Source organism: Catharus ustulatus, chromosome 17, assembly GCF_009819885.2.
Source record: "Catharus ustulatus isolate bCatUst1 chromosome 17, bCatUst1.pri.v2, whole genome shotgun sequence".
Classification (NCBI taxonomy): domain Eukaryota; kingdom Metazoa; phylum Chordata; class Aves; order Passeriformes; family Turdidae; genus Catharus; species Catharus ustulatus.
Window position 1 is genome coordinate 5,685,878 of NC_046237.1, and position 22,029 is coordinate 5,707,906.

The window sequence follows — 22,029 nt, forward strand, 5'->3', positions numbered from 1 at the left end:
TTTCTTGGTACTACCTAAAACAACTATCTCATGTATTACCAACAAAATCTTGTAACTCACAAGTACAGAGTAAATATATAAAATAAATCTATGTTGGAAATGACAAACTGTGTGATGGAAGGAGTATTAAGAGAGTGATTCTGTTGATCAGGTAAAGTTTTCTTAATCCTAGAAGGCCTCCTGCACAAAAGTTGTAAATAAGGATTTGGTGAACATGGCTGGAAGCTCTGGAAGAACACAGACAGTATTCTGAAATACTGCATTTGGAAGTCCTTTGCCTCTTCTAGACTACAAGTACTTCATAATCAATGTTCAGAAATGCACAATTCTAAACTGGGAGTTGCTTGATTGTAAGATTTGCATTTAATCCAATTATGTTTGGTCCAATAAACACATTTTCCTTGACAGACTAGCTCAAACTTAGAGACTACTCACTCTCAGATACCTGAAGTAAATTGAGATACTTCTCATGAATTTCCCTACTGCTCTAACTTTCAGGTTTGGAACAGCATATTAAGATTTCTTAAAGAAATAAATTCTGGTAGAGTATTTTGCAGATGGTGCATTGGCAGCTTCTCAGAAGACTACAGCTCAGACCTAACCACTGAAAAGCAGGACACATTTTTTCACAAATACAAACAATTTATCTGGGCATTTAGTAATGGCAGAGATCCCACTTGTCAGTGCAACTTACCTTAAAAAAAACCAATATGAAGTTCTTCCTGGCATTTGATATGAGAGTTCTTCATCACACGAACTAGATTGTTCTCTATTTGCTGCTAAAGTCTGGTGTTTACAATCTTTTGGAATCAATTTCTCTATTTAGTTGCAGGAATCCAGTTTTCTACTGGAAGTGGTTAAATCTGTAAAACCTAGTGTGGTAAATTTTAAGAGCAAGCTCCCTTAAAAAACCCTCAAACTTTCTGTCTCAAAACCTGTATTCCTGTCTCCTAGGAAAAAAAAACCCTATAGGAATAAGGACATTTTAAGTGAAATGATTCTATGGACACCTGTAACTGTCAAAGTCAGAAAACTCTGATGTGAAATAAGCCCTTATAGTTTCATTTATGTCTTTCCACTATTTTTAGTTATGTTTAAAACACTACTGTTTCTGACCAAAAAAGTCAAGTTTTTTTTAGAAGATTCTTAAAAGAATGGAAATTAAAATATATACCTTAAGGAGTTTACAATACAAAAGGTAGAAGGCCTAATATGCAGCAAAAATACACAGAGAAAAATTACAATCATTCAACTTGATGTGGGTAAAGACCATTAAAATATACCTGGTATGTGCTATGTTCATCAACAACAATTTAAGGTAGCTGGTGTTCCCTTAGGGTTTAAAAAGTCTAACTAGAAAAATCTCAAATACTATTTATAAAGTTATCAGTTACTTTACATGTAAGTGTTCAATAATTATGTTTGCTTATCAAAAAAAAGTATAAATTGGCTGAAGTGTGGCTACAGAAGCTGTGAGAACTGAATTTCTGAATTCATTACTGGTTCAAAGGGGTGAACACAACCTCATGTGGCTTGTAACTGAAATGTCAGATTTCATCTCAAGTTCCATAACTTCATTATAAAACTACTTAGGTGGAGTCAATCAAAAAATGTCATGAGCAGAAAGATTTGTTCAGGCTTCAAAACATTATTTACTTACCTTTAAATGAGTGACAAGGATGCTGCTAAAAACCTGCAAAAATATGCAAGGCAGTATCTCTGCCCAACATCCAGCTGAGATGTGCTCTTGTGTGTGTGGATAATGTGTGGATCATGGACAGAGAAAGGGGAAAAAAAAAGAAAATGAAGGTAACAGAGTTCTGCCTCCCCCCAACAAAAAAGGAAAGGATGGTCCTTAAGTTATTTCATGTAAAGAAGAAAAGCAGCAGGAATATACTTGACAGTTAAAAGCTGTTTGCAGAGGTGTCAAGTATCGTTGGATACCACGTTGAAGATTTCACTCTTGGCACCAGGCACTGAAAATGCAAGACCTGAGAGACAGGTGCCAAATCTAAATTACAAAAATACAGTTGAAATTAGTACAGGCAATTGCTGAATCACAGTGCACACTGCACAACCTTTTTGTAAAACTTAACACAAATGTCTCAATACTTACCTTCCAGATTAGAAACCGACACTGTCTTTATGGGAATGATTTCAAGCTTAACCATGTAGTTTTCATCCAAAAATCAACTGGGTAGATTGACAGGCTCTTAATCATACAACTGTCATATGACAGAATGAAACTCCTAAAAGTGTCTCTCATTTGTGTGTATGTGAGTGTGAATCTTTGAAGGTGGAGAAAAGTAGTTTGGTGCCATAAGAAAAAACCCCCGAATCCTAAACTCCCTGGTTTTGCAGAGCCAAGAATGGATGGGTATTCAAAGAAAATATGATTATTCAGGAATATCCCTAAGCCATACATACATTTGAACAACAGTGCAGGTGAAATGGCAGCAGTCCTTTCAGGCTTTACAGCATTGTAATTATGATCGCTGGCCCAGGACGGTGTCACGGGTTCTGCCGCTGGCTCTCGAGCAGGAGCTTGGGTGTTTGCCTCAGTCTTGGCTGTGATCACAACAGTCTTCTTCACATTCACCTCTCTTTTCTCAGGGAACTGTCTCTTTTGGTTTGGAACTGGCTTGATGCCCATCTGGATAATTAAAAATAGCTTGATTACCAACAATCGTCAAGTATACTGCATTTTATAAACAAGCAGAGAGAGTTACGCACATGTACACTGGCTTCTTTTACAGCAAATCCCTTGCTTTTATAGTGCACCATCTGAAATTATTTGATTACTCCAAAACCCAGTAATTTGAAGTTTAGTTTAAGAAGGTAAAATTAATTTGACTTGAAGTAGAATAAGAGATGTAATTACTTAAAGTAGTACTTTTTTTAAATCGTTGCCATCTAGACGACCCTTGCAGGGAACTATCTCCATCTAGAGGCAATTATTAAGATTTTTAAAAAATGACAGGAAAATATTTTATTGTCCTTACCACAGAAAAAGGCAAGAGAATAACAACAAAAAAAAACAACAGAAAACTCTTCTTCAACACAGGACTTAGAAGTTTTGAGTTAAAAAGGAGAGCCCAGAAAGAAGGTACAGTGCTCCAGGGCAAGTGCTCTGGATCATGAACACAAGCTTACCTGCTGCTGAGGTTTTGGTGGGCCAGGCTTTTCAGATTTTGGTTTGATCTTCTCTTTAGGTTTTTGTTTTGCATCTTTGCCAGAACTCAAGATCTTCATGGTGGCTGCAGCGTGTTTGAGGATGCAGTCATTGCTGCAGTACACGGAGTCAGGCTGGGCCACGTTGAAACAGCCGGGGCCGATGCACTTGGAAGCACCAGGAGCTTCAACTACCTTCAAATACAGAGAGAAACTGGGTGAGGTCAGACTTCAAAGAGGAAACAGTAGGAACAGCCTCTGTAACATGGAGAAATGCTTACACAGCTCATGTGCTGCTCTGACCTGCACAACTGTGAGAACTGCTGTTCATGACACAACACAAACAATCCATACAAAGGTAAGAATTTCACTCCTCTAACATTTTTTTCAGGATGTGCTGGATTTTCAAGTGGTTGATCTGCTAGCCCTGAGATAAAGGAGGCTGGTTTCCTAAATTTTCAAATCCCATAAATATACAGATGTTTTGTTGTACTGATCCTCTACATCATGTGAGAAATGTCCTTAATAATGCAAGCTGGGTTCTCAACAAGGTTTCTAAACCATCCTCATCAGCTGCTGTCCTCAGCCATGCACACATGTAAGGGGAAGCACTCAGATATTCAGGTGTACACATTATTCTTGCTCTAGAGGTTTTACCAATTTTAATTTTGGAAGTCTCCAATTTACATAAAAAAAACATTCTCATACACAACTTTCACACAGCCTCCCACTCCTTACACATTTATATGTTTGCCTCTACAATCTGAATTTCCCTCTATTTCAAAATCACTCTCCATTTATATCAAGGTGTTACAGATTAAGCACTTCCTCTTCCAATGTTATGATTCAGAAAAATAGCACATTCCTCAAAAACAGAGTGCATTAAGTTGAAGTTTAGAAATACCTGAAAGCCCTTTAGGCTCCAACCTATCACCTCTGGTTACCTTTGCTTTTAGTCTCTCTTCTAAATTACTCCTAAAAATTATTCAACACACTTACAATTACTGCAGTTCTAAACAACCTCTCACCATTTGCAATTACCCAAGTAAGTTTTCCAGGACTATTTCCAGTTAAATAAATATTATTTGCATAGTGCAACTGACTTCTCTGCAATCAAAAGTCAGTACACAGCTTTATCTGCAGCAGCCTGATAAAACCTGGATTTGGGAATTTTCCCATCATGTACAAACTTAAATGAGAAGTAAAGATAAAGAGCACTTGGTGATATTCAGCAGCAGAGCCAATATCAACAGCACTGTACTCTCAAAAACCTTTCTGTGTACAAAGAAGTACAAATGTATTTGAAAATATTTTTGAGAATAGGGTTTTCCACATATTTATCTTTAAATAGGAAATATTTATATATTCAGCTCAAGTTGTTCTGGCTATACATTACTCTCACTGTGCTGCCCTGGAAAGCTCTGAAATCTAAAGGGAAATGTCCAAGACACTGGCAGTACCTTAGGCAGAACAAACACAGCCATTGTAGAACTTGTTCTTTTTAAATTCATGTGCATGAAGCTGAAGAAGTTTCTATGCCTTTCCAACTGGGCATGGAACTTTGTATTACAAATCTTAAACTTCTTTTGGATTTTGAAATAGTTAAAACGTAATTTTTTAGATTTAAGAAGGCAGTACAAAGAAATTCTATTTGCTGCATCTAAAGCAGCATCAGGACAAAAATCAGAACTCCAAAGACTAACTGGAAGTACAGCTGGAATTAACTCCAACAGAGACTTAATGTTAAATAGAAGTTTCACTACCACTGAAAATGTCCAAAATGTTTGTAATTATTTCAAAAGATAGTATAAAGCAGTGCAGAATTACAGTATTTTTATTAAAAGAATACCTCACTGTTTGACTTCGGAAACAACATTTAGAAAAGGTAGAATAGCCTTACAGAAAACTTTTAAATCCCTCACTTGAAACTGAAGTTTTAATTCCGGTACTGACAGAGCTATAGATAAACTTCTGCTAACCAGCAGGGTTCAGTGGGCTGTTCAGTTTATGTGTAGCTTTAAAATCAAGTCAGATTTACAGCCATCCAAGTCATTGTCTCCATGCAGTCAGTGTAACATGAAAAGTAAGAAACAATTAAAATACTTACAGGTTGAAAGATCTTCAGTTTTTTCTTTCCACTTGGATTTGCAGCTTTTTCAATCCTACCCTTGATTCCTTGGTCCTCAACTGATTTTTGTTCAATTGTTCCTATGCTTGTGAATTCTGTGCCATCAGCATTTCCTTGCTCCATTTTAGCTTCCTGCTGGTCTAGTTCTGAAACAGGCTCATCCTGTCCCTGGAGAATGGTGCAGTTTGGACAGATATAGTCCTCACCATTCCTCTCCAACAATCGCCCTCGAGCCTCAGAAATACCCACGCAGTCACCATGAAACCATTCCTCACATCTATCACAACAAATCATAAACCTGGAGAAAAAACAAATCCACCAAGGAACAGTAAAACACTGGGAAATGAAAAGACAAGCATTCAATTAGTATTTCAAGCAACACAACTTAAAGACCCCAATAAAGCACCAGTGCGTGGTTCTGCCTCACTGCTTATTTCTGTATTTGTTTATCCTCTTTGAAGTATTTGTTATAAATTCCCCACCAAAATTCAACAAACCCACTAACTCATTCAGAAAGTAAGCACTAACATCTGGCTTAACTTTGCAGCACAGAAAAATTCCAAGTCCTTGCAGTGTGTCTGCAGCTGAGCCTTGGCATACCTGTTGTTATGAGGCTGGCGACAAATACAGTACAGGGCATTTGGGTCGTAGATCTCAGACTCGGGTTTGCTTTTGGGCTGCTCTTCAGGTTCCTCATCTGAGGCCTCCTTTGCACCAAGGGCAGGCTTTTCCTCCTTCTGAGCCTCGAGATCTTCAGTGTCCTCCTCAGACACAACCACCTGACTGGCAATCTCGGTGCTGTCTGCAGTCTCAGGCTCCTGCTTGACAGGCAGCTCAGACTCATCCTGTTTTTCAGGTGTGACATCGCCTGTTTTGGCAGGATCTTGTTCTGAATTCCTTTTCCTCAGGTGGTTCCGCACATCCTTCAACACCAGCAGAGGTTTCTGCTCAACACGTTTCTTTCTTAGCCGATTCTGCAGTTCCTTTAGTGTTAACCCATCACTGTCACTGTCAGAAGTAGCATCTTCCTCTTCCTCCTCCTCCTCTTCTTCTTCCTCTTCCTCTTTTGTGGGTCTGCTTTTAGGGCTTTTCTGCTCCTTACAACTCCGGGTGCAAATCCTCCGAGTGACAGGTTTTGTATCTGGAGTGCTCTCAACACTGTCTTCAGAAGCAGTTTCAGCATCTGTGGCTGGCCCAGAGGCTGCTTCACTGGAATCCTCCAGGGTAGTGGGAACACTCCTCCTCCCCCTGCGCCTCACCGTGGTCAGGAACTCTTCCACTCTCTCCGTGCGCTTTGGCTGCCGTCCGCTCCTCCTGAGGTTTATGCCCTGCTGCTGCTGAGGCTGCTGCTCACTGGAGTCCACATCAATATCTCCTGCACCCTCTCTCTTGGCAATCGTGGTCCTCCGAAAGCCCCAGGTTTTCCTGAACTCTTTACTTGTTGGCTTGACAGACTTTTGTTCCTCCTCATTGCTTTGCTCACCTTTATCATCCAACACTGATGCTAAGAACAAGGGAAGAGTTAATAAAGTGGTGCTGATGAATGATGGGCTTTCTTAAAACCTTTTTTTCAACATTTTATTCTCTTTGTGACATCTATGACTTCATATGATAAGCCTCAAAACAGTTAAAATATTTTCTTGAGTATGTAACACAAAGTAGTAGCAATTAAATACATCACTGATCACTGTGACAACACAATCCAGCTGTTCCTGTTACAAACCTTGAGTCACTTAAAATGATTTATGCACATGTAATACACATATATACATGACAGACAAGAACATTTTCAACAGCAAAGGAAGAACTCTTACCAGGAGAACTGTTTTCCATGTTGTCAGTATTAGGTTCAGACTCTAATGGCACTGTGTTTCCAGCTTGTTCCATAGTACAGGTAACACTGTCCCCACCCTGAAATGCTGAAGAGAAAGAAAATGTCCAAAACTCTCCTTCAAAAACATTCACAGCCCAAGGAATTAGGAAATATTCTGATCTCAGTATTAACTGTAAAAAGCATTTGCATTTCAAGCCACAAATGTTCCTTCAAAGTATTAAGTTAAACAAGTGGGTTTGGATACTGTACTGACATTGTATTGAGTAGCCTTAGGATTTCTGGTATTTCTCAAAAAAAATGGCCAAACAAAAAACTCCTTCATGGTATGAACCTGCTCCCTGGAGTTTATCTGGGGAAAAACTCTACAGCAGTTTCACTCATTTCTATGTGGAATGAAATGCAAAAAAGCTGGTCCTTAACATGTTTATTTACAAAAATGTTTTCATCCTATGTGATCTACCAGAATGACGCCCAAAAAACCTCATTCAGCCAAGAACCTCCAACTGTCACAGATTCAGCCACAAAAAAAAAAATCTCTTCTGACAACCAGATCTGTTTTCTCAAAAGTCTTTCTGAGCTTATTGGAAGACTCTGTTATTTGAGAAGGCAGAAGCAAATTACAGAAATAAATGTAGGATCTGTATTTTTATAAATTTGGGAATAACCTGGTTTAAGCAATATATTTCCAATGAGCTGCATGCTCCTAAGGGCACAGTCACTGCCCTGCAGCCACTGCAGTGACACTGCTCCCAGGGAACTGGAACATGCAGCAGTAACTGCACCTCAAAGAACAGGTTAAACAGAAAGTTATTGGAAAATAAAGAACACAGCCCAACTCTCCCCAGGGATGTTTCTGGATATGGGTATCCCTGGCTGAGGAATTGCAAAGGTAAGCCAAAAAGCAACAGGAGCAGAATTCCTAAGTAACAGCACTGAAGAATCAGGTGTTTTTAACAGCTGTACATAACACAGCTACAAGTTCTCAGAGACATCCTTCAGCAAGCTTTCCCCAGTTTTCCAGAGTTTCCTGGGAACAAATGCCTCCTTATTTCATATACTGCATCACTTCCATTACTGTTCTGCCTTAACACAATCCCTCCTCTGCAAATCCTCTGCTTTCAGTGTTACATTTAGCACTGCTGGAAGAGAAATGTTAAGGGGCAATGCTATGGAGGCATAAAAATCTATGCAGATATCTTGAAAAAGTTAACACTTCAGTTGTAACTGTGAATACTATAAATGTCACTGGAAAAGCAGCAGACGTCAGAACATTAATTTAAATAGTAACTGATTCATTTTAGCATTACAGACAGAATAAAAAGTGAAATTTAAGCCTGCAGCACACAGGTACAGAGCTCAAACTGTCTCAAACCAATAGGAAATTTCTTTAAGTTCCACCATTAAAAAAACACGAACGATAAAATTTTAACTTTTTTTTTAAAAGCACTAAAATTATATTTGTACCAAAAAGGTCACAATATAACTAAGGGAACAAGTCAAACCAGACAATGTTTACATCTTTGTTTACTATGGAACATGCAATGTTCAAACCTACAAGCAGAGGTTGCCCAAATCCTGAGATATAAATTTCAGATAAAATCTAAATAACTAAGGACGCTCTCCAGTGTCCTCTGTACCTGACACAGCATCAGAGGCTCGAATGGTTTCTCCTTGAAGAGCTGAGCCAGAGGAGGGCAGCACAGGATCAGAGTCATTCAGCATCCTCCAGCCAGCACATGCTGAATTTCCTGACTCACAAGTGCCACACAATCTCTGAGTTGTCAGCAGGTCCAAATGCTATCAATCCTCTTTTTCCTGCTGGTTCCTGGAAAAAAAGAAAGGGACAAAATAAGGCATCAATGTATTTATTAACTCACCCAACTGTTGTTTAGTTAAATTTGGAATTGTTTTGTTTCTATTACAATATGAAGCAAATTCCATTAATTGTCTTCTTGACAAGTTTTGCACTTTCAGAAAAACACTGGAACTGGGAAAAAAAAAAACAGTATTAAGCAATAACCCTCCCCAGTTACCAACAGCTGAGTCCTTTGATAGAAATACAAAAGATGATTGCACTCTAGCTAATTTATTTAGAATCAATTAAGATTTCCAGAACAGCAACAAAGCTGTAATGAAGAATTTAGTCCATGTGCAGTATTCAAAAGCCTTCTGAGAGTGGAATTTACTAAATGCAGACTGTCAATGAAAATACAGAAATGCTTTTAAACTCTATTAGCATGGCCCAGCTTACAACAGGGCAGATTTACTGATTTATACCAAATTTCAATCCAGGAGACACTGCAGCTCTGAATACTTGAGTTTGATCATCAGCAGGCAATGCCTGTATTAACCCAAAGTAACCTCCCAGACTACAAGAACACTGGAAAAGAATTTGGGAGGTAAGGGAGGACCAGCTGGACAGGATGAACTGGACCATGACATGAATTAGTGGAGACAAAAGAATGAAACTGAACACAGACCCTGTGTGTCAGTACTCTGCAATTAAAGATGCAGGGGAACTGCCACAGCAGGTGTAAAATGTAGCTAAAAAAATAATAATTCTCTGAACTGAATAAAGATTTCTTATTAAAACTTCAGGTGAGGAGACAAAAATTCTAAAATAAACTAGATACTCCCTCAAAGACATGCCAATACCTACCCTAACTTTGATTTTTAAATTTTTTTTTACAAATCTCTGAAGCCCCAACTCCTAAGGCACCTGTGCTCTTCAAAAACTCTAAGCAATCATCATCTCTACGTGTTCTCCAATGCCACTACTGGCCTGAAAAATAAGGATTGGGGAAACAACAATCCCTCCCCAAATGCAATTCATCAGTGGACCACTTTATTTCATGAACTATAAATCTCATTATTTGCATGGGCAGAGTAGAATTAGTAAAAACAATACTAATTGTACTAACTGGAGCATAGAGCTAGACTCACATCAGTATTTCCTCTTCCCCCTGTGCCCTTTCTATAGGGGATTATGTGCATTCTCTGCATCAGCCAAGCACTGCCACTCCAAGAAATGGAGGAAAAATTAAATAGCAAAAAAGATCAGCCCTTGGTGCTGCATCTCATGGCACTGAATACCTGCTCTAATGGGTACTTTCCTCCAGTGTCTAAAGCAGGGATTATATCCAGGGTGTCTGTCACTCAGTTTAAAGTGTACTTCTGTAAGAATCTCTCAATCTCCCTGTTCAGGATCTCCAGCTGATCACACACCATGCAGTTTTTAACTGATATGCTTGAAGGGAGAGGCAAGTCAGCTAATCACTTCTTGTTTAACTCTGCATAAACGATGAAACAAAGCCTCTAGCTCACACAAAAAATCCCTCCTGTTTGGGAATTTCCCCTGAAGAAGGAACTGCCTGCAGGGCTGTGTTCAGTGCTGCACCAAGGCCTGTGTGCAACCTGCTCTCCAAATCATGTTTGAGTCACCAAGTACCATCACAACATTCCAAAGGCAGAACCAGCAGCATCTCTCAGACACAGCTGGTTGATCACAAAATGCATTTTCCAGGGTCACTGCCCACCCAGTGGCTCAGCTGTACAGGGCTCCAGCTCTAATTTAACAGAGAACAGCATTAACATCTGTAATACCTGAAAACAAAGATTCTATGCCAAAATCATTCTTCTTTTTGCTCCAGTAGGTATTACTACATTGCTATTACCTATATTATCTCCATTAGATACAGGAAAACCATTTTATGGGACTCCAATTTTGAAATAATTCCAAATTTGAGAGAGAAAAATATACAGTGCACTTAAAACACCAAATTTACAGATCCCATATGTTTGCTGTAAAATTCCTGGCTGTTTCTTATTATTATTTAGTATCTCCCACTTTTTCCTTTCCCATGTGGTTCAAAATATTTTTCATGAGAAATAGAGGAAGTTTCAAATTTACTTTATATATTAACCTGCTCTAGCAGAATTGCATCTTAATACAGGCTAAACTTAATTGCCTAAAAGGAGCTGAAAAATCAAGTATTATCAAAACAAAAGGATGAAGCCTTAACTCACAATTATACTTTGCACTTCTAAGCAAATGTTCTACAAACTGCCTGCAAAAATATTTACTACAACATATGGCAACTTTGGAATCTTCAAATACCTCTTTCTCTTCCAGATTCAGTGGGACTTTTTGTTCATTTTGTTCTGTTTGTTCTCGAGTTCAGTGTTCAGCAGCAGCTGAGATACTGACAGGAATGTCAACAGAAGCAGCAAAATGGCAATCTTGTTTTAAACGAGCTGAACATCCATGATAACTTTACTTATTTCTCCTAACACAATATATTAACATTTCACATTTCTGAAATTGGAAGCTCCAGCTGGAAACTGAAAATTATTGTATTTCCCCTAGCAGTCAATTCCCATCAGCACCATTCTGTCTTTATGTCAGGTAACTATATCTAATATTCTTCAAATATTAGAAAGGGTATTTAGTTCCTCTAAAAAACTGAGGTAAGAATCTATAAATGATGGGATAAAAAGGTAAACTAACATTAACAGACATATATTCAAAAGGCTGTGTTCCTTCTGGGAGAAGTAGTCTCCAGTGGGAAAATATCTGAGGTTTTTAGATCAACTATAAATGAATTTAGAAATACAAATCAGGAGTTGCTGCAGTAGCAGGAGCACTCCAGTGAAACAGAGCAGTCATTTAACTGGAAGGGGAGTACAAAGCTGATGCACACTATCTCAAGAAAGAAGGTCCAGTGAAGGAAACATTTATTTAGGTTTTTTCCTCTCCCCTTAGTTATAATATTTCAAATTTTCCAAAACAAGTTAGGCACTTGATTTTATTTTGGGCTTAAATTCCAAAAGCAATAGAAGCACAAAGGTATTGTACCCTAGGAAAAAAAAAAAAATCTCACAGAACTGCCACAAGTTTTTAATTTCAATTTGGTCAACTATTCCCAAGCAGTAACAAACCTGAAATCACAGGGCTGCCACACTGCAGGAGCAGAGAGCCCAGCACTCACATTCCCCCTGTGGATTCTCCAACTACTGCAAACCCTTCTGCTTTTCAATAAACAGACTGAAGGCATCCCAGAGCAGATTTAGCAGACAATTTAATCAGAGACTGAGAAGAGAGTCCCAAATTTCAAATCCTGCTACTGCAACGCCTCACAACACACATTAAAAATCTAAATTCCATCACACCTTCACTAATCAAACAAAAAGCCCACTTGCTAATCTCCCTTTTACATTCAGACAAAACCTCAGTGGAAGCACGCTTATCTACTGCCTGGCATTGTGAGCCAGCACTCAGAAATCACAGGTGATAAAGGAGAGATTATCTCTGCCGGTAACAGAGCTGAGATATTCATGGCAGGATGGGCTGTGAACACACCTGGATGTGCTGCTGCTGAGCCCATTTTAGGATGCTCAACCTATCTCAGTTTTCAAGAACACTAACATCTTGCCATTTTTTTGTGTTTGTATTTCTAGATAAAGGACAATTCAACAAATTAAGACAAATACTCATTCATATCGGGATTTCCACAATTATCTTTTCTTGTCTCCCTGAAGAGGAAATAAAAGCTCTGACTGCATCGTGGTTTTGTCTTTTCTGGAGCTGATTGTTTTAACTGCATTAAGAATTGCCTGCTTCAGGTAACTAGGAAAACTTCACTCTAAAAAGTGATCTTGAAAGAGAGCCCAGTAATAAAACCTTTAAAAATAACTAAAGCAATCCCCAAAAAGTAACTTCATTTCTTGTTTATGTGAGGAGTTGTGTACAAAAAAAATCTGTCAGTATTCAGGATAAATTCTTCAGATTCAGCTCACTGCAGATTTTATTCAGTGTTTGAGGAATATGTATTAAAAACCAGTGATCTTTATTCCCTCATTCTCACATACAGATAGCAAAAGATGCTGCATCTTATTCCCCGTTCTTGGATGTCAACACTCAGCCAATTTGTTGTAATCTGCACCAAAACTGGAAGCTCGTTAGGGATTACACCAGCCCCTTGCACGAATACTTTAGTCCCAAGGATTAGCAGATTAACACCTGACACCTATTCATTCTCTTATCTGCTGCTGGCACTGAGAATTCTACAGCAATGTCTGTGATTCTGAGAGATCACACGCATACTCATCCCTACAAGAACACCCATGGAAGGAAGATTCACTCCTACTTAAGACTTGTGAGAGATAACATTTACATCTTTTAGACTTTTAAATTAAGTCTTCATACTTAAGCTCCAGTTACTGCTCTAGATACTTCATGGAAATGCAATGGCCAGGCCCCAAGGACAGGATGGAAATCTCAACAGCCAGTATAAGGTTTTGTGGCCAGTATGAGGTTCTGAACATGAGGGTTGGTGAGAAGACAAACTCTTTGCATCTGCAAAGAAATTCAAAGCGTGATTTAACACCAGCTAGGTTTTCAAAGCCGGTATCATTCATTAGTGACCAATTTCATGTCCATGTCCTAACACAAATCCAGTCTTCAAATCTCATGTATTAAGATACTGGCTTCAGCTAGAATGATTTGCACCTGGTTTTTAGATATATTTTTCTATGAGTTTCTTGAGAATTAGCTTGATATGCAATGTACTTGTCTGAAACAATGCTAACCCAGTCAGGTTTCTTAAAAGAGAAAATGCAGGACGTTACAGAGCAGAAAACATCCTTTTCAGAATGATAGAACAGTGATTTCAGTCCAAATTTACACTCATATTAGTCTCATTTTATTCCCTGTAAAAAAGTTACTGGATTTGGCCTATGATAGCCTCCTTTAAGTGTTAAAAAATCCTTATCAGCAAATATAATCACATGAGAAAAAACAAAATAGTCTGAGAACTCATATAAGGATTTAATTTCTGATGAAAATAAACGCTGGCATGGTTTAGTTGATGCACTCCTACTCAGAAGATTAATCCCATTGAAAATTATTCTGCATCCCTTTTTGGCAAAGATGACAGCTAGGAAACCTGTACTTTCTGCTAAGCAGCAGCAAAATTAATTCCTTGCATCAACAAGCATCAAAACAGCCCTAGAGATGCCAGTAGGGCATCACCTACTTTGTACAGGAACAAGCAGTTCCAGTGAGACCAGGGACAAAAGTGCAATTCAGTGACCCCCAGGAACAGCAGGAACAGGTTCTGCCTTGGCTCTGGAGATGTTCCCTCCACCTGCTCAGCCGTGAAAGGTGCAAGGACAGATACTCTGACATGGAAAGCAACAGAAAATCAGATTCCACAGTACAGTCTGTCTTTTATTTTCATGTAAAACATGTCCACTGTTTGCTAATTTAAGTATCTTAGGAAGGAAGGGAAACATCTTCCAAACAGTTGTGAAATGAACCTTGTGACAAAGAGAGATGAGAGTTGAAGAATGAGAGGTCACAATCCTAAAGCTTAAATCTGGATATGGTGAGATGGGAAAACTGGTCCTGACTACTCCCCTGCACTCCAAATCAATTACTGTATCACTGCTTCACTGCTATAGCCAAGCTGCAGCTCAAGGTCAAAAGTCCAGCCACTCCTGATAAATACAAACATTTAATGCCAGAAGTTTACATTTGAAATATCATTTTAAAATAACAGTAATTTCAATGCTCATAGTTAGGCCTAAAAGAATAAACCCAAGGAGAATTACTGTTACAAAACCTCTAGCACTTATCTCTAAGTGATTTGCTGGCTGTCATTAAACACATTAAATTAATTCCAAGACTACAAACAAAGCCACCAATTCCTCCATCCACAATACTAACAACTTAGAAGTGGCAGTTAATTTCTTCCTATTCTAGAGTCAATGTCTTATTCCCGTTTTAAACATTTAACAAGTTTTTACATTTGCAAGATGTAGAGTGAGCAGTAACACAGCCATGCTCCTGAGGAATAACCCAACCCAATTTAAGACACCTGCATGCACTCTTCTTTAAACACTGCAGGAAGCAATAATTATTTCAGGCCAGCAGGAACAGTTTTTTACAGACAAATGAAGAGAAAATACTACCAAGATCTAGTTTCAAGGTAGCTTTTAGTATCAGGCCAGTATTTCAATCTGTGATGCACAGAGCACAGCAGGGTATTCACCTGTCAGGGATGGCACTACAGACACCACAGTCACAGCACACCTCAGTGTACTCAGACCTGCTGCTCCTGCCCTCACCTCCCCAGCTCCATTACACACAGCTTCTACTCCTTGTAAAGCTTCATTTTTCAGTGTTGGGCAGTACCCCATCCTGCCAAAAGTAACGGGAAAGAACTGCTTGGTTTGGGAAATCAGGCCATCCCAAGATAGAAATGGTTGAACCAGAGGATGAAGAATCTGCACCCTCTGAAGGTGGTGCAAAGGAAGGGTATTTATGGTACTAACAGCAGAGGAGGGCAAAGCTCCCCAAGGACACCTGAGCACACCAATGCACTGAGATGACCAGAGGGAGCAAGTGAGGAAAAAAATTAATCCAAAGGTTTCTATACATTTCTATACGTTGAGGTCTCCTCCTTCAACCTCCCTGTTGTTTATTCAACTTGTGAAGGTACTGAAGGACTCCGAGGTGTAATGAAGTGGATTATTCAGTAGCACCCAGTGTTACCACCTCTGCATCAGGACATTTCAGTGGAGCTTCATGGACTGCAAACTTTCTGCCTTTTTTATGTCTGGCACTGAACAATTCATTCAAATGTTCATGGTATGAGACAGCCCATTAAGTGCACATTCACGTGACACCACATACCAACACAGTGCTGACACCAATCAACTAATGAGATTTAAAATGTGAACATACATTAGCTACTTTTTTAGATTTTCAAAGATGCAGAAACAAGTTTTCAGTCTCCTTCTAGATTCTGCAATCATGAGAAATGAGACTTAATATTCAAAAGATCAGTACTTTTCAAAAGTAGAAATTAGTGAAGAGTTTAACTTTAAAATAAACTTCAGAGTAAACCAACTTAAGAGCTTACTTTTTATAATACAAAGGAAATGGAGTGTTCCAAGAAAAAACAGCTTCCTTAATAACAAGATAAACTCACATGGTCTCTGTACTTGCAGTAATAAGGACATTAACCATTACAAATTAAAATGTCTTTAGTCACACATTATAAACCCCCTCTGCTGTGTCTGAAACGAAAACACCACCAGGCTTTCCATGGCTCCTGAGGCTGCACACTTACCTTACATAAGCCTAACAGCAGGGAGGGCCAGTGCCTCACAGGATGGAAACCTGTGCTCACACAGGACAGCAGTCCTGCACGTTTGCAGGGAATGTGGGACCTCCTGGAATGAGGAGTTTAATGTGTGTGCACAGCAGGAGAATATCAGATCAGCAGCACACACAGACTGGGCCCAGCAGCAGTTAGAGAGCAAGGACAGAGACTCCACAGCACAACAGAACTGCACCAAGCAAAAACACAGAGCACCTCCCTGGTTTATGCAAAGCAAAACACACACAGGCTGAAGTTTATTTTGATGTCTTTCAGGTTAAAACCCTCTTTCTTCAGCACACAGGACCCAGCAATGAAGGGAAGAAGGGATGGACTGCTGGGTAGATCACACACAGAATGAGAATGGCACCAGGCATCACAGGCATTTTATTCTGGGCAAGTGGTAAAAAGAGCTTCTTTGTGCCACACCAAAGTTCTCACAGTTAAATTCAGCTGAACAGCAATTTCTCATAGAAATACTCAAGGCACTTTAGCAGCAGGCCCATCAGATATCTGGCAAACCCGAAGATTTAATTTAATAACAGATCCTATCTACACTACAGATGTTGCCTGTCACAATTGCACAAGTCAGGAACGTTAAGGGCTACAACCCCTGATCAACAGAGCTGTGCTGGCACGAGTGCCTCAATTAGATCTGCAAAACTGTACTTTTACCTGTCTGTGCTGTTTGCAGGGTGGGGCACATGAACACCACCCTGTGCAGTGGGCTCTCACTCATAACCTCAGCTCTATCACAGGCCCCTCCAAGCAGGGAAGCAGTTCATCTCGGGGGGGGGGGGGGGAAAGACTTTGAAAGTACAGTCACACTCCTTGGAAGAAGGTATATTGGCAAAAATATTCTAAGGTAGGAAGGAGTGTAGGCAGGAGAGGCTTTGACACAGCTCTGTGTCAGCAGCTGGGGACAGAACTGTGACAACAGCACTGACAAACTTCAGTAACCCCTAACACAAGGCACTTACACTGTGCACATCCTCCAAGCTGTAGGCCCATAACTGTGTTTGGGAAAAAATGCAATTCTTTCTGTATTTATGAAAGCATTAATTTTAAGAGGGAAGAAAAGTATTCCATACTTGTCATTTTTATTTTCTAGTCAGAGCTCCATGGTAGCCTAGGCAGATACTGACTTAGTAACAGACTGACATTTGGCATTTCACTACTCCTACAACACCTGCTGAAGCCTTTACTCACATTCTTCTGAGTAAGATAAACCCACACTGGTCCTGACAATGAAAATTTAACCCCCAAAAAGCTAAGATTTTGGATCAGGTTTACTTCAGCTTTTGGGGTCTTAACAGCATGAGCAAAAATCAGGTAACAAACAGATTCTTCCCATTAAGGAAAGCTGTGAGCAGAATCAAAGCAGTGTAGAGCACTCTGCTGTTTTCTTTTTCCCTTTCATACAGATTAAGAAGGTGGTCAACTGCTTAGATTAAAAGCCCAAGCACGATTATCTCTTACGAGAAACCTTCTAAAGGCTCCAGCAAACGCCAATTTACAAGTGATGGTTCAAAGTTTAGTCAACAGAAGTATCAATTACAAACAATGCCGGGGTATCACTCAACACAGGATCTTTAGCACTTCTTTATCATCATCTTCAATGAGAATATTTTGCAAACACATACTATTTATTTGACTAAGCTAAATTTCTGCAACTGAACTTGATCTCTTTAGCAACTGCCCAGGAAACATTGCTTTGGGAAGGCAATTCACACCCTCTGGCATTCCTCCATCGGGACACCAGGGAAATTAGTTATTTATCAGGGTCGTTAGGAACATTTAGCTGCAAATCCAACAGCTAAATCGGAGAATCTTAAAGATTAACTTTTCACAATCCCACAGCTTGTTTATTTTTAAATAATCTATCATTTCTGACCTTACCAGTACAGCTGTTGAAGAAAACAAAATCATGTGGTTATACAATTTCTTCCCTTACTCAGTTTGCAAGAAGTGAGCTAAAATATAACCTCTGGAACTAGCTACCATTTTTATTCTTATTTCATCAAAATAGCTTCATTAAGTGAAGTACACAGAAATGAACTTCTTCCAAATTTGGTGAAACACAGTAATTATAGCATACTGATTATGTTATTAAGAATGCAGTAAACACGGTTGAATTTCCAGATTTGATTAGAATTTACTGGGAGAACACACATAATGCTCATTTAATGTGTGTTTGAGCTGCCTAACCGGAAATTTGAGTTTTTTAACCTCAAAGTCTACCAGTGCTCTTGAGATCACCATCAATAATATCTGCCAAATATCCACTTATTTCAGAAGCTGCCTTAGATAAAAACTTCCCAGCAGTGAATCCTCCAAGCATTAACTGAGTGCTGAGAAGTCAGGCCTGACTGCACACACAAACAGAAAGCAGCTCTTGCATAAACTGGGGTAATCTTACTGCTATTTAAATCCTCTCCTTGTATCTCCTACCACAGCCACAAAGCAGAAAGTGCACCAGAGAATAAAAACGGTGCAGAGACACCAGTTCTGTCAAATAAAGCCATCTAACGTCACTCTTGCCCAGCCCAGGCCCTGCTCCTACTTCTATCAGTTACATTTTATAAGTCTCAGCCCAACCCCTTTAATCCTTGCTCTTCCTGTTCCCACTAATACCTCCAGCTTAAAGTTTCAGGCTGTACAGAATTAAAACCCCACAGTCGTTAAATTACAACTATAAAGACAATTACTATCTTAAACCAAAAATAAATAATGTGATCAACTGCCAGAAAAATCTTACTAGTGTAGCTGGATTAAACAGAACAAACACTGGCTTTTGGGAGTCTACTAGACGCTGAAAAAATATTTATTCAATTTTATCTACTAACCTAGATTCGATTCTATTTGCATTGCTTTGGGGAGTTCCAGGGTTTTGGTGTTATTTGCTTTTTAATTCAAAATCAATCTTTTAATTATATGAAAACACCCTCTGAATCACTGTGTGAACAGATATTAGTTCATATTATTATTTTATATTTCAACAGTTTTAAAAACTGCCGGTATTTTTGCACTGTATTTATATACATTAGCAACACAACAAGACCTTCATTTGCATACCAACAGAAAATATCCCTAAAAGAAACAAACAAACCAAAAACTTGGTAAAATAATTATTTAAATGCTGGTCTTGAGAACACCAATTATTTGATTTTCTAATCACTGGAGTCAAGCCTCAATGGAGGCTGAAGGCCAACATGAGCCTTTAGTTTTAACCCCAGTGCATTAAAACACTTTTATGTGTGACATGTTTCTGGAACTGTCAAGGGAAAAAAATTTAAGGCCTAACTGAAGAGCTATTTTAAGCTTACGTCTATATTTATTCCTATAGAAAGTTCTAAATGTCAGGGAACGATAACAAGCAGCTGGCACACATAAAAGTGGAGCACAACCCAGAATATCTACTACAATTAACACAGTACATGGTACACTTGGACAGTAGCTACACATCCTTTTACACTGACCAGCAATCGAATTGCTTAAAAGGCTGGCAAATTTCGTTTGTAGAAGTAGCACCATGACTGTTAAAGCTAAACTAATTGAAATTACCCCTTAAAAGAAAACAGAGAAAAATACACAAAAAAGCATACAGTGGAAAAAAGTTATTAGAAAATAAGGCAAAATATAGTTTAATATTACCTGCTAAAGAATTTAGTTAAACACGACTGTGATTACTAAATATTCAAAAGAGCTATTTCTGAAAAAAAATGTGAACTCTATTATCCAGGGATAAACCAAGCAAACAAAAAACCCAGGGAATTTAGGAATGCTATATACGTTCTTCTGAGTTAAATAAAAGGAATCAGCATTTTTTTTCTCCCTGAAGTTCCTAGAAGAAAAACCTATGAAAGCCCATGCAAGAAAAAGGGCACGTTACACTGTTTCAAATTACTGGAGATAAAAACTGCAAGGCGAGCATAACACACATAATACACATTCATTTTATAACACAATGAGAGATTATAACACTCTTTCTAAGTTAAAAAGGACAAGACAGTAAGATTTTCAAAACCACAGCTAAAATATAAGCTGTTACTTGGAGATATGAACTATTTAACTGAATGAAACAAAATTTGGTCGCCACCAAATAATGGTTTTTGCAAGGCAAACAAACAGCTCCAAATGATCACCACCTCCAAGAGACAGCATTTTAGTACATTAGAACCATTTAAGTACATTAGTGCTGGTGACAGGAAATTGGTGAGAAATTTATTAAATATTTAAAACCGGCCAACAATTCCTTCTGTCTAAATATTGGGGTTTTTTCCTCCCTAAAAAATAGTCAGCAGAACATGATAAAGTTCAACTCCTCGTGTTTAACTCACCAACAAGGAGATCCCCTCCTTTGCCCAGAGAAAATCAACATCTCTCCAAGGCAGGGAAGTTCCAGCGGCACCCGCCGAAGCCCCGGAACGATTTCGGCTGGGCTCGCTCGGGTTTCTGGGTGCCCAAGGACGCTCCCCCGCCCCAGGCCCGCTGTGTGCAGTCGGTGGTGCCGTCACGAAGCAGCTCCGCGGGGTCAGCGTGGCCATGACGGCGCCGGGCTCCGAGCACACCCGGCCTCTCCTCGCCTCTCCTCCCCCCCAAGATGGAGGAGCCGCCTTCAGCCCGCTCCACCCGGGGAGCGGCCGTTCCGCTCCGGCCCCGCCGCGCCGTGAGCCAAAGCTTCCTCCGGGGTCCCACACGGAGCTGCCGCCTCCTCCGAACCGGGCCAGACCGTGCCGTGCCCGCGCCCTGCTGCTCCCCCGTGAACCCCCCCACACCGAGCCGCTCCGGCCGCCCTCCCGCCTCCATTTTAGAGCGAGCCCAAAGACGGCCGGGCCGCCTTTCCCGCGACCTCCCTGCCGCAGCGGCGGCCCCGCTCCCACTCTCCTCCCGCCCCAGTGTTCCCCCAGCCACCTCCCGCACTCACCGCGAGCAGGGAAGAGGGGCTCTCGCCGCGGCCGCCAAGGGTCTCAGCCGCGCCGCGCCGCCATTTCCTCCTCGCTCCGCGGCAGCGCTGGGCGGGGTCGCCCCGCCTCCGTCACCATCGACACCGAGATGGCGGCGGCGGGGCCAGAGCGCCGCCCTTGGCGCGCGGCCCTGGGAGGACCCGCCGGGTGCTGGGCGGGAAAGCGGCGGAGACGCGGCCATGGCCCTCAGCACTATAGCGGCCCTTCCACACACAGCTCCCTCAGCGCCATGGCAGTGCCCCCTTACACAGCTCTGTCAGCGCTATGGCGATTCCCCTCACACGGCTCCCTCAGCGCCATGGTGGCCGCTCCTCGCACGGCGCCTGTGCCCGTTCTGCGCTCGCTCCCTGGGGCTCCCTCAGGGCCGCTCCCGTTTCTCCGCTCACAAACGCGGCTGATCCCGGGAACGGCAGCTTTAGCCATGATTCCTGAGGTAGGACGGGCACCGGAGGAACATGCAGAGGAGCTGGGCTGTGCTGCACAGCCACCTGCTCACAGCAGCTGTGCTCCCCACCTGCGCGCGTTCCACTGAGACTGGCTTGGTTTTTCTGTTCTACTCACACTGTTTGGCAAACTGATGCTGTAATGCTTTCCTCTGGCTCCAAGTTATTGAATGCTGAGAATGGGATGTTCTCTGAATTTACCCACCCAACACATGGAGCCTCCACAGGAAACACCTTTGGTCAATGATTAAGCTACTAAAAAACCACTGCAGGATCCAAGCTGCTGCAAATAGCTACAGAGAGTTAAATACCATTTATGTGT

The 22,029-nt window shown here is 40.5% G+C and overlaps 1 protein-coding gene across 1 annotated transcript in view; it reads right to left on the reverse strand.

Moving 5' to 3' along the window:
• DIDO1 (death inducer-obliterator 1) overlaps positions 1-21,317 on the reverse strand; it is a 47,920-nt gene extending 26,603 nt beyond the window's left edge. The window contains exons 1-7 of the mRNA XM_033075036.1: positions 21,225-21,317; positions 8,771-8,958; positions 7,114-7,218; positions 5,900-6,803; positions 5,279-5,597; positions 3,154-3,366; positions 2,428-2,653 (exon numbers count right to left, since the gene is read on the reverse strand). Coding sequence (XP_032930927.1) covers positions 2,428-2,653; positions 3,154-3,366; positions 5,279-5,597; positions 5,900-6,803; positions 7,114-7,218; positions 8,771-8,855 — 1,852 coding nt within the window. The 5' untranslated portion in view covers positions 8,856-8,958; positions 21,225-21,317. The remainder of the gene's footprint in view (positions 1-2,427; positions 2,654-3,153; positions 3,367-5,278; positions 5,598-5,899; positions 6,804-7,113; positions 7,219-8,770; positions 8,959-21,224) is intronic.
• Positions 21,318-22,029: the final 712 nt, after the last annotated feature.